The following is an 18,893-nucleotide window of genomic DNA, read 5'->3' as shown; positions in this document are numbered from 1 at the left end:
AATTTACTGAGATGCACCTGTACATATGGTCACACTTTTATTTTGGATCCAATTCTCATTATTAACTAACTTTTGACTTTTACCTCACTAAATTATTCATTATTTATTAGCCTACTGTTCAGGTATAGGGCAAGATGTAGAATATGGTCACACATAATAATAAGGCATTCTTATGTGCTTTTTAGAGTATAATATAGCAATATGAATGCAACTAGTTCATATTCTGATCGCATATGCTTGCTGGTATATAATATGCATCCTCATCAAATATTTTATTTAAAAATAAAACAGAAATTACTGGTTGCAGCTGCCATGGCATCTGGGGATGCCTCCGGAAGTTGCGCTGGGACCTGCCGCTGCCAGAGAGAGCGCCAGCCCCAGCAGGACTAAAATCTGCTTTTGGTTTGAAGACGAGACGCTGGCAAGAAGACTTACGACACTTACTGGACGAAACATCGTTTGTGAACAAAGTGAACTAGAACATCTCGTTCATAAACAAACTAAATGTACTGTGACCTCTCCTTCTTGAACCGAGGCCTTTGACCGACTGAACGAGAAGTGCGGTGATTATAAGTGTACAAACGGTTATTTAAAAATAACGAAATAAATATGCTGTCACTATGATGTATTAAAAAAAAAAAAAAACTTATTACTTTCTTGAACTCAAGTAAATCTTTGAATTACTAGTACAAGAAAAAACGTAATAGATTTATAATGTAATTAAGTATTACATTATATTTAATATTTAAAAAAGTACAATATTATGCTTTGGAATGTTGTGAATTTTTTTTTTTTTTTTTTTTAGAAAAACATTCGTTAAAGTACAGACATTTGAAAAGTACTTTTAGAGCGGAGTAAAATTCTTCACTACTGTCCGTTCACTGCACTAAGTCAAAAAGGACCACTGAACGGATCTTGTTAGTGAACTGATTCAAAGATTCGAGTCACTGGAACGAATCAGAATCCCTACCACTTTGAAAAAAAAACACACGTAACAAAACACTTACACTTTGTTTAGATTTGCGTTTAATGAACAGTGTCACGATAAGTTTTTTTTTCATAACAAGATAAACAGATAAAAATATGAACTGCGCCAGAACTCGTATGATTACATAGTTAGACAAAACAGCTGCAGACTATGACATATTTCTTAAATGAGATGCATCAGAGCATTTAAGATTTTGAAAATCAGCAGATTGCAAATATATCAGAGAAAGAGATTGATTAGGTATCTGACTCTAAGCTAGCTCTAATAATAATAGATTGTCATCACAGAGACACCAGAAAGAGCAACATATCTCTTTAACATTCATTAGGACAGTGAAATAATTTAATTTGTTAACACGGAGAACCTAAAAAAAGAGTGCTTCAGTGGTTATGAAGGAACAAACTGAAGCTACTTTGGTGCAGAAATACAAAAATAAATCATTTTATAATTACATATATGGGTCATTAGTTTGCATTTGAATATAAAATCAAGACACCGCTTGTTTTGTAGAGCTTTTGTAAAAAAAAAAATATTCTATGAGGCTAATGTTCAAGTTGATACTTGACAACTGGCACGTGAAACTGTATTCAGAGTGGTTGTAACAGTGCAAAAATGACATAAAAGGCACTTGAAAAAAAAAATGTTCCCACCACAGCTTAATCAATTCTGTACCTATATGTGTCATCTAACATCAAGTTCAACAAAATATGCTTTCCACATATATTTATGTATATTATCATTTTAAAAACAAAACATGTTTCTGTCTTTGGAGTTCACTTGAATATGTTTTTTTTTTTTTCTTTTCTTTTTTTTTACTTGGTATAGCTTATATCATTGATTAAGCACCTAGAAGAAATGACTTTACACAGTAATTGCTTGTGTACTGAAGACACCTCCCTTTGCCAAGGCTTTTATCCTTACAGGTTCAAAGGAATATACATTATGTTGTGTTTGCTTGCAATCAAAATCTGATGATTAGTAGAATAAAGCAGCACTTATAAACTCCAAGCCTAATTCAAACATCTGCCCCATCTCATAATCTGTACTCTACTTTGGCTATAAAAACTCAGATTTATGCATCAAACTTGTTCTGAATACCAAATAAACACGAACAGTTCCTCAGAGCATACAGCAGCCAAAAAGTCGACAACATAATCAGACAAAATGTGAATTAAGACTATGTGAATACTTTGTATTTTGAAATGAAAAATCATGGATATGACTGATTCATCAGAACGTGATTGTGCAAACCAAAACCTAAATTCACACCAATAAGATTTGCCCCATCACACTGGGGAAAGTCAACATTAAAAGCACATGCTCTTTTTTGGTGTTCAGTCGTCTTTTAAGACTGCTCTTTAACTGTCCTGAGACACTAAGAGTACAGCACACTAGTGTTTACATGTTTAAAAACCTCAGTCCTAAGCCTGGTCACGTTAGTAACCTTTCAGAGAGATTGCAAAGAAATTCACCTACAACATTTTTAGAGTAAATGTGGTCGCACCTGGAGGATGTCTTATGATGCATACAAGTCATATCAGAAAGATCATATTTACAAGTTGAAATCCCACAACTGCCACCACAAAGTCGTAATTATGTAGCAAGAAACTACGGATATTCCATACAGAGTTTCTGTGTTCCGGATAGACTGACTGGAAATCTGTTGAAACTTGTTTTCTTTTTCGTTTACAATAAAACTATTTATGTTGCATGTACAAAAGTATTGTACAATTACGATAGACGATTACGATATGATTCAAATTACAGCACCTTTATACATTAAATAGAAATATGTTAAAAAGTAAAAAGAAACGTTATGTGCATTCTTTATTCATCTTTTTATGAGAAAAGGTACTTCGCCATCTTTCTCCAACCACAGTGATCTGAACGAATGCATCTGATGTCAGACTTACGATGGATCAACTTGTAAATGCGGATCTCCTGGGAATACCTGAACGCTTCAATACAGCACCCAATGTATCGCCTAGTGGAGCAAGTAGAGCCCATCCTTGTGCACCTTTGAGCTTTTTAACCGCATAAATAGATGCTCTGTACATAAAGCGATGATGTAGAGAACATCAAATTGTTTCCATCTCATACTTAAAACAAATGTATATATTGTGCGATTACACTTGTCCTCCTCTCACCTTTTTTTTCACATTAATGTCATGCATTTAGCTTTATGATTCTGTGTTACTATGCTGTGGACCCTCTTGTTCATTAATAGTATGCAAACAGAAGCAGACCGGATGAGGTTGAGCTTGGGACACTGGCGATGGTCCACGCTCCACCCTGTTTTCTGGGGACAGAAGTCCCTGATTTTCCTCTCCGTGGGAACGAAGGCCACATTCCTCACAGAAATCCTCTGAGTCCTCCTCGCTCAAAAGCCCCTCGAATTCTTTGGGCTCATGGCTCTCCAAACCTCGTCCACAAACACACACCTCAATCCCAGAGTCCCCCGTGAATCTGCGGTGTCTTCCCAGAATCCTCTCTTTGTCGTCAGGTACTGCCACATTCCTGAGCGGCTCCTTCCCGCACTCGTTCTGCTTCTCCATGCTGGGGGGCTGCGGAGCGCTCTGTGCGGATCTGGCCCGCTCAAACTCTTCCTTCTGGTGGTACCCATTAGAGGTGTGGATCTCCTCTGGGCTGGGTCTGGAACAGAGTGTTTCAGATGCAGGGGGGTCTGGAGAGGTCTGTCGGGGCGCGCAGTGTGCATCTTGCTGGTCAGTGGTTAAAGGGCTGGTGCAGGTCGGGGGGCCGGCGTTTAAGGCACTATATGGAGGAGGGGGCGTAGCGGGCCGATGCACTACTTCCTCGTACTCTGGAAGGAGATAGTTGGGTAGGAATCCTGAAAGGAAAAGAATGGTGAGAAAATGTCTGAGAACAGCCGGGAGAATCTGAAGCATTCAGAATCCAGACTTTGTTTTGGTTGAACAGCTACAGTTGTTTCTATTAGAAATGGACACTCTAGTGTTGTTCCAAACTTGTACGACTTTCATATGGAAGCCTACTTCTGCTATATAAGAATAAAAAAAAAAAAAATGCTTTGGTAAAATCATAATTATGACATATTTATTAAATAAGTCAAAATCATGACAAAAAACACTTATCAATTTTGATTTAAAAAGCAGGTCAAATTGATGACATGATTAAAGTCAAGCTTATTATTATGACAAGAAAAAATTAGTCTGTCAACTGACTTATAATTATCACAGTATATCATAGTTCTGACAACTTATAACAATTTATAACAGTCATGACAGCTTCAGTTTTGACATTTCCAAGTCACAATTATAGTTTTTATATCATAACTGTGACTCCTTAATCCCATAATTTTTACATATTACGTAGTATTTCTATCTCATAATAATGACAGCATGTCATAGTTTTGACTTTTTATTCATTTCTACTTTCTGTACTCCAACGTTTGTCAAAGGTTTTATCTTTTTATGTCAGTTTTGACTTAGAATTTCACTTTTTTAATATACACTATTTGTATTAGACTGTGTTAATACACAAAATCCAAAATATCAAAATGAGTTTTTATCAGTTCATTACATCAACAATCAAGAGTGATTCATCAGATTTTGTGAGCTGTCTGATCTATGGATGATGAAAACAGATTGCACTTTATTACCGAATGCTCAGTTTTGTGCTAACAGCTTTAAATCACGTATTAGGGGAGACCAGGACAATTGTTACATTAAACATATGTTCTCTCTCTGTTTTTGGTTAAACATTAACATAAACCACAAAGACTGAATGAAGATTTCATCATGGCTGTGAGCTCAGGTGGCTGTAACCATAAGTATGAAATACAAACTATGTAACATTTTTGTATTTTTAAAATCTGTCTGAAGACTGATAAATACAATTTAATAAGGATCACTCCAGATTGTTTCATTCAGAAGGATTGCTATATTTATAATAACATAACCCACTTAGTTACAAGGCTTTGATAATTTAACCATGCAAACCACCAGACCAAAATCCATCTTACATCATCACACGGCTTATGGTCCGACTGAGATTCACACCAGTACAGTACAGTAAAAATCAACAACGGTCTCCGATCAGGAGGTTTACCATTCTTAGACCCACCCAAAATCATACAAATGAAAAAAATAACATGAAACCAATATACTGTATCGCTCTCTCTCTCTCTCTTCAGGGCAGGTAATGTTCTGCTAGGTTAACTGTGTACGCTTCAGTTTCAGGTATTGAAAACTATTGTAAACAAAAGTTTTTATTACACTATCTCAAGATTAACTAATAAAAAGTCATAAAATGATAGAGCAAAATAACTCAACAATAACAACTGATGTAGTTCTCATCATGTGACGTGATCAGATTAACACTATGTCTGTACCGTGTGTCTATCTAGATTTATCCATTCATCAATTTTAGTGGTTGTCATACAAATATCATTGTGTACTTGTGTTGTTTGCCTTTTTTTTTAATCAGAGCCAGTTCATGAATGACAATGAAATTTCATAGAGAACAGGAATACTGATATTACTCAATATTAATCATGCAATTACCGGTAGTTGCCTACACAGTCCTAAAGGTTTGATTTCAGTCTGCTTAATGCTGTAAAAGGGCTATTGACTATAATGCTATTTTTACTATTATAATTAACTTAACATTAAATCAAACTGGTTGCTGGACTGGCGTTTTTTGTGTGAAGCATTTGTATAGTTTATATTTTTAAGTTTATGTATAGGCAAACATTTATATATAGTATATTCATATTCAAAATCTGTCAGTAGGTTAGTTTGTGTATAGGTTTTACTTCATTGTTTTATGTCTGTATTCATGTATCACTGTGGTCCTGTGAGGCACCACATTTCGTTCCACTGTGTGTCCACACATGCAGCAGAATGACAATAAAGCTCAACTTAAACTTTATATTCTGACATAGAATGTATGTGATTAAAGTAAGTCACATTATGTAATTAATTATCATAAATGTTTTTTTACTGACAGCCCCAATTTCTACAAATCCTTTGATTGATACTCTACACAAGCACTCATAAAATCAACATTATCTAGCAAATGATAGAAATGGAATTTCTTCGGAATGACTTTAAAGTCCTTTTTTGCTATTTTCCAGGGCTGAAGAATGAAGAAATGCTAAATAAATAAATGTAGCAAAAAAAAAAAATGTAATGAAAAAGAAGGGTGATATTACTGTAGTAGAAGGGCAGTGAGGTGTTGTTGTGAACCTCTCTGTAGGCAATGAGGTTGATCTCATGCTGTCGCTGCTGTTGTTGCAGTCTGTGTTTGGTGCGACGATGATGACAGACGCAGCAGCAGCTCAGGATAAGGATGATGGCCCACACCAGCCAGAACCCTGAAGAAAAAACAAAAAACACAGAAATAATACCACAAACCAGCAAAATATTTAAAATATGTCTTTGTACTCTATACTGCTACTTAAAACCGGACTAATTCCTCTTAGACTAAAAGCACAGCTAATGCGCACATGGTCAGACCCTCTGCATACGGATTTGTGCTTCTCCTCATCTTTACTCCACACTTTGCAGAAGGTCAAGCATCTTGAGCTTTTCTCCTCATATATTTCGTTTAGTTCTTCTGAGCCTCTTAAGGCTTGGTCTATTTATTCAATCAGCACAATAAGGAAATTCTCCCGATGTCGAAGAAATGTTTGATTGAAACATCATTCCTGTATCAAGCAGTTCCTCCCTTTGCCATTCTAGCGTAATAAATGTGACCGAGCCATTATGAATTCTTATCAAACACTGTAACCCAGTAACAAACACAATGATGTACTTACACCAGAGTTCATAGTAGTAGCTGCAGCACTGGGACTCTCCACAGCAGTGTCCCGTCTCACACACATAGCTTTTATTATTCACTCCCTCGCACTGAAGAACCTGCTGGAGGGGGAAATAGAAAAACAGATAAATGGCTTGTTGATATAGCTTTTACCTCTAGAACGGCAAATGGGAAACGAATAGTTCACCATAAAATTCATATTTCTTGAAAATGTACTCACTCTCAAGCCATTCGAGATGTATATGAATTAGTTTCTTCATTAAACAGATTTAAAGAAATTTAGCAGTATATGACTTGCTCATCGTTGGACCCTCTGCAGTGAATGGGTGCCATCAGAATGAGAGTCCAAAAAACAGCTGATAAAAAAACATCAGTGATCCACAAGTAAACCTCTCAACTCCAGTCCATCAATTAACATCTTGAGAAGTGAAAAGCTGTGTTTGAGACGTACTGAGACATTTTTAACTCAAACTAATGCTTCCAACTAAGATACAAATTCTCTATAATCCATTGGTTAGCAAGTGATGTAAAGTTAAATCTCTCCAAATCTGTTCCAGTGAAGAAACAAACTCTTTAAACATCTTAGATAATAGTTTCAAAATATATTATTCAATATACAATAAAAGGAGTTGACAAATATCTTTGCAACGCATGATGTTTACAGCCTGAAATAACCTCGTTAGACCTGGGGATATAAAAGCATCATGCAGGTGGCTTCAAAATACAAAAAGACTTTTCATGTCAAATCCAAACATAAAAGAACAAAAGCTGCCTGAACATTTCATATTTGATAGAGTCACATTACCAATGTTGTGCACAGCAAAATCTAACAATGATGAATCGGCTTTCATTTTCTTTCTAAAATAAATGCAGTTAGACATCAAGCAAACCCAGTTGCAATCAAGAATAAAACGACTACAAAACAAGCAGAAACCTTCAAAAAGGCATGTCTGTTTCATTTCATGAATCAGTTAATGATTAAATGAGAAAGTTAGGTTATCCAGTTCTCTACCATTCTTGTCTCCTGCTGCAGTATAGACATGATACTCCACAGTCCTTCAGCAGCCTTGTGAAAGTCTTTTCAGCCCAACAGTCATGATACACAGGAGAGGAACAGAGGTACTCACAAACACACACACTCTTCACTCAAGGGCCAGGGATTGGTCTACGGAAAATTCCATGCAGCAGAGGAGTGCAAGGAGGACTGCATTATAATGAGATGCTCCCTCAATACGGGAATAGACAGCTCAAAATAACATGAAGAGTCTCTGTTAGATCCTGTAACATGCCTAAACTTCCTTCTCTTTTTTTTTTTTTGCACTTCAGTCTGTCTATAAATGTAAGGAAAATAAATGTAAAGTGTTGCTAGACATTAAATAATAAGGATGGACTAAGAAATAAAACAAACATTTATGTTACTTGAAATACATTTTCACAGAAACAGTACATCATAAAAAAAAAAAAATCATCTAGGTTCCAAGGCAACATTTCTCATTTCTAATTAGTTTAAGTTTATATACTAACATAATTAAAACTTCAATACAAAATAAAAAAACATTTTTTTTTATTATTTTTTTTACAAAGACTACATTAAAATCACTCTTGTTACATAAGAAAAAAAAAACATTATATTGAGCAGAAAACCATTTTTGAAAATGTTTTGTGTTTTTATTTTTCTCTATCACTCACTGTGGGTTCAGAAAAATGTTTACTCAGTAGACAAGCAAGAGAGTATTTTAACAGAAAATAAAATGGAAAGGTTTTGTGCAGGCTGTTTCAAAGTAAATAAGCTTATACTACTAATTATGAAGGACAATATATGATAATCTTACTATGTCAATATCCTAACAAACAGAAAAGTGTACAGTTAAACAATGTACCATTGCCGATATACATTAAGCTTTTCTCGCTAATTTTCTGGAAGGTACTGTTCACACACAAGAAGTGCATTAAAACCTGGACACACAAAGGCTGTTGCTGTGGTAACAACAATATCTTGCACAATACTTGCTTTCTGACTAGCTTGACTAACATTTATTTGAGGAATTATGTTTATAATAGGCTATTGAGTTTGTACTTCCTGGTCCTGCATTGCCTATTGATTTAGCTGATGTCAATATTGGCTATAGTATAGAACTTATGGTGAAACTACATTCATATATAATTTCGAAATGTATTTAACAAGACATTAATAATTATGTAAATAAATTATTATATATATTTTTTTTCTTTACAGATGCAAATTAGGGTATTTTGTCACATATTATATAGTGTCCTCTGTGTGGGGAATATTTAATGTTAGGTTAATGAAGTTCACATTGTTTTTGGAAAGCACAAATTTGATCAACTTTAAATCAGCGTGACCATCTATTTTACATCTTATAATAATGTATCAGTATAGTCAGTGCATTAAAAGTAGAAAATTTAAGTAGTTCATTTAAGATGTTAAATTAACTATAAAATATATAGGCACATTAGGCACCAAAATGTCTTCCCATAATGCTCGAAACATTGCCAATTTATTGTTTTAAAACAGACATTCTAGGAAAAACAGCTGCCCGTTTTTACCACACAGTTTACACAACACAGCTATTAGCTGTCCAACATAAACCATGGCCATAGAGGGCCAGACACAGAATTCCAGAAATGTCTCCATTCTGCTGAGCAGGTCAAGTGTAGCCCCATGACCCTGTGCCTCATCCTTGAGAACTTTCTTTTCAAGGACTGTCACAGCACTTTGTGTGTATCATTTATCACCAACCACAAATATCAACAATTAACTAATGCTGACTCTGCAACATGAGGCAGGACATTAAGGCTACGTCCACACGAAGCCAGAGCTTTCCCTATCCGATCTTTTTTTACCCTTGTCTCAAGAAATATTGCAATCCACACAAAACGTTGTAGTATACATGCCAGACCAGTATGTGGCACACTAAAAACGGAGAAGAATTGGACTATGCGCATAAACCTTGTGCACGGTGTACAAACAACATTAAACAATACATTTATTAATCGGTGTTAATAAAAACACAATCATTCAATATTTGTTCATGTTTTGTTGCTGTTACGTGACGTAGCGGTGTCTGACTAGGGGCGAGATGAGGACTGATGACGTCATAGTTTCAGAAAATATACAGATTTGTGGTCCACACGAAAGCGCAGGGGCGGCGTTTTCAAATGTATCCACTCTGGGACCCGGTTTCAAAAAATATTGGGTTCGCTCACCCAAAAAGCCAGATCCATGTGGACGAAATGGCTATACAATACAAAATGTATGCATATACAGCTACATGTCTCTGTGTGGATGGGCCTAAGAGTGGGGGAAAAATTGATTCTTGGATGCATCAGGATGTGGATGAAAAAATATTTTCTAAATGTTAAATGATGAAGTAATATTGAAAAAATGCAAAAAAACCGGAACTCTAGTAGTGCAGCTCCAGGACAGACTGGCGTGCACGTAAGAGACACAAACAAAAGCTGGTGTATGGAAGCAACATTTTCCTAATCCCGCATCCGCAATTTGTTTTTCTAGATCTTCCCACTCTTGCAAACATTATAATAGTGTATATAATTTTTGAGCATCAGAGAGCTACTAGCAATATGAAGGGTATTTAAATCTCTTGTGAATGACCGCTTGCAGTTCACTTTCTCAGTCACATACACTTTGTAAAGGGAGCATATCTTACAAGGTCTGATATTTGTCAATGAGCTCAGGATCTGTTGAGCAGCAAATCCTCCAGTATGATCTTGTCAGTTACCTCTCCTTACTTTCGACCTGTAATCAGTGAAATGAAAAAAGAAAATATGTATAGAAAAAAAGATGCATTGATAATCGTTTTATCATTGCAGCCCTCTGAATCCTAATCAAATCAAAGCGTGAGGTGCCTAGAGATTCCCACTACTACTGGACATACTGTTTCTGGATATTATTAAGCAAACAGTGACCCAAAAAAAGTATTTGGACACTTAATCCAAACACAATGAATCACATTCTACTGATTACTAAATATCAAGCCATGTGGAATCTGCAAACAAATGATGCAAGACCTTTTTTTAAGAAACAATTCTGCTTTCCTGACTCATTTTTGCAATTACTCCCAACAAAGTGCTGTCAAGGTCATTTAAAGTCTATGTATGAAGTCTCAAGTTCACACAAGTGTCCTAGCAGAGTAACCACACTGACACACTCTTAGAACTCAAGCTTTCATAAGGGCTGTTTTGCAGCGATAAACCCTTTTTGGATTCTCAAAGTAAAAAAATTAATAATCAGATGAACCTTTTCCTCTAAAAATAATGGTTTGTGCAATGGAAACAGTGCATTGATGTTAAAGGGGTCATATGATGTTGCTAAAAATAACATTATTTTGTGTATTTGGTGTAATAAAATTTTATGCAGTTTAAGGTTAAAAAAAAACATTATTTTCCACTTACTGTACATTATTGTTTCTCCTCTATGCCCCACATTTCTGAAACGTGTCAATTTTTACAAAGCTCATCGGTTTGAAAAGCTAGGTGTGCAGTGATTGACTAGCTATCCGGTGCGTTGTGATTGGCCGAATGCATCAAGCATGTGACGGAAATGTTACACCCCTCACTTGAGCCCCTTTCACACTGCACGTCGGACCCGCAATATTTCCGGAACATTGCCGGGTCGCCTTCTGTGTGAAAGCAACCACGTCCCGGAATTGATTACCGAACTGAAACCGGGTCGGGGACCTAGAAACATTGCGGGGTTCGACCCGGGACGAGCGCTGTGTGAACAAAAGCCAGATCTAATTCCGTATCGAAGTGATGAAGCGTGTTATCGCGCGACTCTTTTAGCGGTTGTTTTGAAGGAAGATCAACATTCGCGACAAAAACATATGTGCAAACTGTAATGAAGCAGAGATCAGTTAGTTCCTCACTTTCTGAGCTGACGCAGAGATCGTTTGCTTACTTCAGTGAAAGTATAACGTGCCTAGCGTTGTCGACTCGTACATTACACGTCACGCGCTGATGTCACGTGCCGTTACGGGATCTTCAAGGGTTGTGTGTAAAAGCACACTTATTCAACTGTATTTATTACCACTGTTCTCAGGTCCCTGCTATTCATAATGAATATATAATCCTTCATCGCTCTGTTCATAATGTACGTACAATCCCTACATTGCAATCATATTTATATTCTGTATATACTCAGATCAATATTGTATATAGCAACTCCACTGTACAATCTGTATATCATAAGCTTTACTCAATCACTTTTTAAGCACTTTTATGTATATAAAACACTATATTCTTGCACTTGCATTTCATTAGCTCTGTACTTGTACTCTGCTTAATGACAATAAAGTTGAATCTAATCTAATCTAATCATGCCACGTAAACATAAAACTATTACTGGATTTGTGATTGGAGAAATGACAAACAACAAGAGCTACTCTGCACTGCTCAAAACTAGCGTTTGAATCATCAGTGGACAGTGGCAAATCCTTTAAATATAAAAAAAAAAAAAACATATTACAGTCTGAGAGTCAGAACAGGCGGGTTGTGGTCTACTCTTCCAGGTTCAGGAAACAGTCCTCCCTAAAATGTGCTGCACACATCTGAATATTTAGGTTGAACTGTTCAGTAACAATGTTGTAAATACAACTTAGCCACTGATTTCTAGTTCCACTTTTGGATGGCCAAATAAAGTAGTTTCGCTTTCATAACGAAAAACAGCGTCCCACACGGAAGCCGGCTTGAGTGAGCGATGGCAGGTCAGAGAACGGCGCGGCTGGCAGGCTTGTGGCAACCACATGTGATGACCCCGGGCTGAACTCCACTTCAACCACGGTGAAAGCTGATCCGGCGATCCACAGCATGAAGTTGAGCAGATATCGTCCTCTTTTGGAAGACCAAACTAAGTATTTTTGCTTTCACAATGAAACACACATCATCTTCACAACATGGCGGCAGTGGCAACAACAATACTAGAGGGAGAATAAAAGTTATACCGCTTTTTTTTTTCGTGAACATTTGGACTACATTTATGCAAATATTCCCACATCGTGACGTAGACATGTGGGGCGTGTTAGAACAAGCCGTTTTTGGTAGGAGTGGTTGACTCTTAATTTTTATAAAAAATATCTCTTTGGATTTGAGACTTTATTCTTTGCAACTTTACAGATCTTTTTTATGCACCAAGAAATCGCATCATAAGACCACATTTAAAGGTTCTTTATGGAACCATGAATGCCAATAAGGATCCTTTGGGCTTCATCACATAACTATATGAACACATATTTTCGTTCTTCCGTTCTTCGTACCTCACTTAAGGAATCTGAGATGATTTGATCTGGATTAAGTTGTATAAGATTAGTGTGTGTTTTTGTATTTCCTGTAAAGGGCAGATGTATCGATACTCAAGACCACGATCAGCAATGCAGTGATTGGCTGGTGGCAAGACAGCAATGTAATGACACCATATAGTTAAAAAAGACACCTGACGAAAAAACTTGACAAATTTCTGGAAACGGCCTAGTGAAAAAAATGACATAAATGTAATAATAGATCAATAAAATGTGCACTGTTTTTATTTCATTTTATATGATTCCCAATTTATATTCATGATTTCTAGTATTTGTATATGCTATACATTTTTATTTCAGTGTTGTAAATATCAATTCATTTAATTTTATTTTTGAAGCAGATTTGTTATGTGACAGCATTATTTAAAGTTTCTTAAGAGTTAAGATCATGTTATCTGCATCTCCTGCGCTCCATCAAGCCACTCCCATAATAGTTTTCAGCGCTCAAATTAATGCACGGCTCAGATTAACGGTATTACATGTGTGTAAGACTCCAATTCAATTATAAAGTAATTATTTCATCACAAATAATTTTCAACGAGTAAACATGGCTGTGTCTAGTGTTACAGATGACTGACAACACTATAATATTTTTTTTCTTTTTATTATTATTATTATTATTATTATTATTATTATTGTAAATTTCTGTCCCTGGATTGGTAGGGTACTCGATTTATAAAGTAGCAGTGGCTGGGACAGATTTGAAGGATCAGTTCATCTTACAAAGATGCCATCTAATCCTGTTTACATGAAATAAAATACCTGAGCTTAAGGACCTGTTGCTATGACAGCAACTCCAGGATGAGCTTCGAAAAACCAACCAATCCAAGATCATGCCAAATCATCAACATAAAAATCCAGCTAACTGAATTTTCTTTTTTTAACAGGGTTTTGCCTGAAAAATGTATGGAAGCCTGTTCCTGCCACTGAATAAAAATAAAACAAGGTAACTGTGACTTTATCTCGCAATTCTGACTTTTTTTTTGGTTTAAATTTGGTTTTTAGCCAGTTAAAAAATCGATTCAAATGTGTGACGATTCAAATCAGTTGAGATGCTAAACAAATCAGGATTCAATTAGGGGTAGGAGTTTATAAGAATGTATGTCTAAGGGGAACTTAGTGTCTTTAAAAAAAAGTTTAGATGGTATTTTTTTTTTCATCTTGCCTTTGTATAATACATATTAAAGTTGATAAGTGCAGCGCTCCTTTGTTTACAATGCAAACCAAGGGAACACTTTAAGTGCCACCTGCTGGCAGAGAGTGAATCTACGTCATGTTTAGCTTTTCTGCTGTTTCCGTTTCATGCAGATATTTTTTTATCGTTTCATGCAGATATTTTTTTAATCGTTTCACAAAACTAAGGTCAAACCATTCTGTTCTGCATGTATGCAGGATCTATGTTTGGATCATTATTAAAATGCTGTGGTTGCCTCATTTTAAACAGAAAGAGCACAGACAAAGCCTAATTTTGTTTATATGAAGATATCTCTTTTATTTCTTTTATTTATTTGATATGGGGCTAGTTTTGATATTTACATTTTATTAAAATTTTGTTATTTACCAGATGCTTTTATCCAAAGCGCAAATGAGGACAACAGAATAATAATAAAAGGACACATTTAAATCATAATTTGTCTTAAATCTCATTTTGGTAAAAAAAAAGAAAGAAATTGTGAATCAAATCGAATTGTGAAACAAAATTGTGAATCAAATTGAATCATGAGGTGAGTGAATCGTTACATTCCTAATACATTTTGAGATTTAGACATCTTGCAATTCTGACTTTATAACACGCAATTGCACCTTTTTTTTTTTTTGTCCGAAAACATGTAACATTTGAGAGATGCACCGAAGACCTTAGCAAATTGTACTAATTGCAGCTGTGGACACTCTTTTCATATCTGGTTTAAGTGCCAGAAAACATTATATTAGAAACTAATTCAAGTTTAATAGGTTATAATGAGAAGCTGCTGAAAACGGCAGATAATGTTGGCCTGTTTAATAATGATACTTGACTAGCTTTCCACAGTCTTAGTGAGAAGTGGAGTATCAGTGACAGCATATGATATGATAATCCTGTACCTGAACTGGCTATGACCACTTAACAGCAGTTTATTAACTTGGCCACCGATGTGTAATATTAATCCCAGCTATCATTCTCTTCAGCAATGTCAAATATCTTAAGAAATAACGCAAGTGATGAATATTAACACCGAGTCAGCTAAAAGTCAAGAGTCTTTTGGGTAAACATGAGGTTATAATACCTATTTAGAGGGAGGAAACAAAGCACACAGTATTACACAATACTCTCCTCAGAACAGCAGAATTCAGCAAAACAGCAGAATTTTGTTGAAGTAGCAACTGGGGAGTGAGGTTTATCTTCAGGCTATGTGTGGTCATCTGATGGAAAGTACAGACAGTCTGTAGTTAACCTTCTTTATTGTCATTATCTTGTGAGTGATTTACAGGTTTTGTGACATGTCTTTATAGCACCATGTTTCAATATGATTAAACGTCAATAGCCTAACGACTATTCCTATAGAGTAAAAAATAATTTTTATAATATGTACCCACCACTTTTTGTGGAAGCCAATTTTTTTATACCACTTTATAAACCAGTTTGGAAGCATCTTTAATTATAAATAAGTTTGTGTGTGTGTGTGTGTGTGTGTATTGTACTTCTCTCCCGCACAGACCCTGACACATGACAGCTAATCACTTTTACTTGACTTAGCATTCACTGTATGCACTGACAAAACCCCAAGACTAGAAGCTAACCCAAACTCTAAAGTTATACCAATTATAAAAAAATAAAAACCCACAAACAACTTGACAAAACAAAAAAAAGAATCACTGACCCCAGAAACCTCAACTTCAAACAGATATATAGGCCTACAAGACTATCTTAACCGGTTCATGTCCTTTTGGAATGACTCTTCTTTTCACTAAAAGTGTCCTAACATTGTATATTTCTTATTGAACTTCAGTTACATCCAATAAATTACATTAAACTACAATTTGGACCTCAGAACCAGTAGAAAAAAAGAGAAGAAAAAAAAAACAAGTATGGCGCAAGCTTTGCTGTAATAGAAAGCACAGATAAAAACCTACAGTGTACTAACTGATTGTTAATCAGGAGGGGGGGGGGGGGGGGGGGGGGGGTCACTAAACACACTTTATTGATGAATTCACTTCTTTGAACTACAGAAAGACAGATTAACACTGTCTTCACCAGTGATAACAAAATCCATAGAAAAAAAATCCAAGGAGAAACACATTATACTTGTACAGACATAGACTGTTTACGTCTTTAGATTAATGACGGTTTCAACTTAATAAACAGTAATATTTAACCTAAACTGTTATTTTGCACACACACCGATTCATTTCTATTCACAACAAACTACTGGTAATTTATGCTCGTTTAAATTTAGCCCATTAATCTTGAAATGTGTGACAGTTGAATTGTTAGCAACTGCTAACACTGAAGACTTTTGTTTACAGAACTTGGCCCAGATTTAGGTTGATGATACACTAGGCAACTTTTTGAGCAATGTTTCTGGGCTACTTTAGGAAATGTTGCCGCTAAAAATGAGAACAAGGTGAGACACAAGGGCCCACGACCGATCTAAAATATCCAGATAAGTTACCCATTCTCAAAGAAAAAGTGCCCAAGCAACATTGCTCAAAAAGTTGTCCCGACTATAATCACTATCAGCCTTACTCTTAGGCTGTGTCTTAAAACCTATGTATGTGTCTATCTAGACAGCATTTTGGCCATCTTGTAGCGACCCAAAATGCTGTCAAGTAAGCAACCAACTACGATTTGAGACACAGTACCACACTTCCGTGATCTGACGCAAGACTATTGGTTAGCACGCAAGACTTGTAACAAACAGATGTATCACATTGCAAAAGAAATAAAACGAAAGTTGACCGCTGTTTAGTTAACATGCGCTCCAAACTGGGGATATAAAGATGCACAATGTTCAATCGGCGAATCAACAAGTGGCAAAGCCCGCAGCGTGCATTTAAAGTCCAACAGTGTAAATAAAGTTTGACACAAACAACCGGCTGAAGACATTTGAACAAGACTTTTCTCACCTCATATACGGTGGCCTCGGTGGGGTTAGCAGATCCAGCGATATATAAAAAGGAGCCCATTTTAAACAGGCTAATATGTCATTACAATGTCTCAGTGTTGATTTTGGTCACAGCGCACAAGTTTTGTAAATACACGTATTGTTCGTCAATCGCACAAACGTGTCAAAGGCTCTCGCTCATGCGCCGCCCGTCTTCTGCTGTTATTGGGACATGAGGGGAGGCACAGCAGTGGAACAGCAGCAAGAGCTCCGTGCCACTGGTTGCCCCCAACTATTACACAAGCGAGTCCCCACGATCTGTAGTTCAGGCTCAGCTGGGTGTGGTGCAGTCACATCATACGCCATGTGCGCAACGTGTGATGGGACAAATTGTGCTTCGATCCGCCCACCGAGGTAGATTTCAGAGTAGCGGTGGGGATTTGAATCAACTCAGTGACTCGACTCAGTTGAATCAGTTTACGAATACGAAAAAGAATCATTTACTGAGAAGTTGACCCTTAGTTTACATCGAAACGCCAATAGGGGGCGACAAGGTGTTTGTTTGTTTGTTTATATATTTTTATTTGCTAACATGGACCACAAAACCAGTAAAAAAATAATAAAAAAAAATAGATTTATACATCACCATAAATCTGAATAAATAACCTTTCTACATTATGTTTGTCATGATAGGACAATATTTGGAAATATTTGAAAATATGGAATCTGAGGGTGCAAAAAAATCTAAATATTGAGATCCTTTATATTTGTCCACATTAAGTCGAAATTTAAAGGCCTTAAAGTACTTAATGCATATTATGAGACAATAATTAAGTTTTGCTAAATTTGCGTTAGAAAATTTACAAAATATCTAAATGGAAGATGATATTTACTTAATATCCTAATGATTTTTAACATAAAAAAAAAAGATTTATCATTTTGATCCATACAAAATATTCTTAAGACTTAAGACTGGTTTTGTTGTCCAGGGTCACATCTGCAAGAGTTGTAGTGCTCCAGCAATAACATGACAGAGAATTAGAACGAGACCTAGGTCCTAGGGTGTGTAAAAAAATAAAAAAAATTGTGTATTTAAAAATAAAATCCTGGACAGAAAGTTTTTTTTTTTTTCATTTGTTTAAAAATGCTGGATGTTTTTAAAACTATTTTAACCCCTGAAAGCATTAAAAACATGAATACTTTTAGAAAAGGTACAGAAATATTTTACAGGTAAAAGCAAAAATAAAACGTGTGTATGTGTTTAACTTCGTTTTGTACTAAAATGTCAGTGAACAAGTAAATAAATCTTACAAATGGATGGATTTAAAATATTGTGTGTGGCTGGTTTTTGTCTGCTCAATGCTCAGCACAACAGCAACCTGTTTTTCTGTTTCTGTTCAATATAGGTCATGGAAATTTAGCTTTTTAGTCAGTGAAAGTCAAGGAATTACGGAATATGATTTAAAATGTGGTAAAAAGAAATAGAGATCCTGGAATTTGAAGACAGACATGTTTAGTGTTAGAACAAAAATAAAGTAAGTGAGAGTGTTTGTGTTAGGATTAAATCAGTGATTCAATTAAAATGATTCATTAGAGTCATTCATGAAAGCTGAATCAAATGTCTCGACAGAACCTGCTATACTAAAGGCCTCCATAAAGTATGTTCAAACAAAAGTGTTTCCCTACAAA

The 18,893-nt window shown here is 35.8% G+C and overlaps 1 protein-coding gene across 3 annotated transcripts; it reads right to left on the bottom strand.

Annotated features, from left to right (window-relative positions):
* Positions 1-1,003: 1,003 nt before the first annotated feature.
* wbp1lb (WW domain binding protein 1-like b) lies at positions 1,004-17,586 on the bottom strand. Of its 3 annotated transcripts, none has more exons than XM_052545787.1 (4): positions 17,227-17,586; positions 6,786-6,885; positions 6,180-6,341; positions 1,004-3,836 (listed from the first exon to the last, which is right to left on the bottom strand). In XM_052545787.1, exons 1-4 carry the CDS (start codon positions 17,284-17,286, stop codon positions 3,169-3,171), a joined length of 990 nt encoding a protein of 329 aa, XP_052401747.1. In that variant the 5' UTR covers positions 17,287-17,586; the 3' UTR covers positions 1,004-3,168. The 3 variants fall into 3 exon arrangements, with proteins under 3 accessions (XP_052401747.1, XP_052401746.1, XP_052401748.1); XM_052545786.1 differs by having other exon boundaries at positions 6,786-6,888; positions 17,227-17,584; XM_052545788.1 differs by lacking the exon at positions 17,227-17,586 and adding an exon at positions 7,800-8,111 and having other exon boundaries at positions 6,786-6,888.
* Positions 17,587-18,893: the final 1,307 nt, after the last annotated feature.

Source organism: Carassius gibelio, chromosome B1, assembly GCF_023724105.1.
Source record: "Carassius gibelio isolate Cgi1373 ecotype wild population from Czech Republic chromosome B1, carGib1.2-hapl.c, whole genome shotgun sequence".
In the NCBI taxonomy this organism is placed as follows: domain Eukaryota; kingdom Metazoa; phylum Chordata; class Actinopteri; order Cypriniformes; family Cyprinidae; genus Carassius; species Carassius gibelio.
The sequence above is the reverse complement of the archived record's forward strand: the minus strand, read 5'-3'. Positions and strand labels throughout refer to the sequence as shown.

Coding starts and splice junctions, on each gene's coding strand:
- wbp1lb (XM_052545786.1), bottom strand. CDS start 17,286: ATGGGCTCCTTTTTATATATCGCTGGATCTGCTAACCCCACCGAGGCC. Junction 6,342..6,785: donor CTACTACTATGAACTCTGGT/GTAAGTACATCA, acceptor TTTTTTCTTCAG/GGTTCTGGCTGGTGTGGGCC. Junction 3,837..6,179: donor CTCACTGCCCTTCTACTACA/GTAATATCACCC, acceptor TTTTCCTTTCAG/GATTCCTACCCAACTATCTC.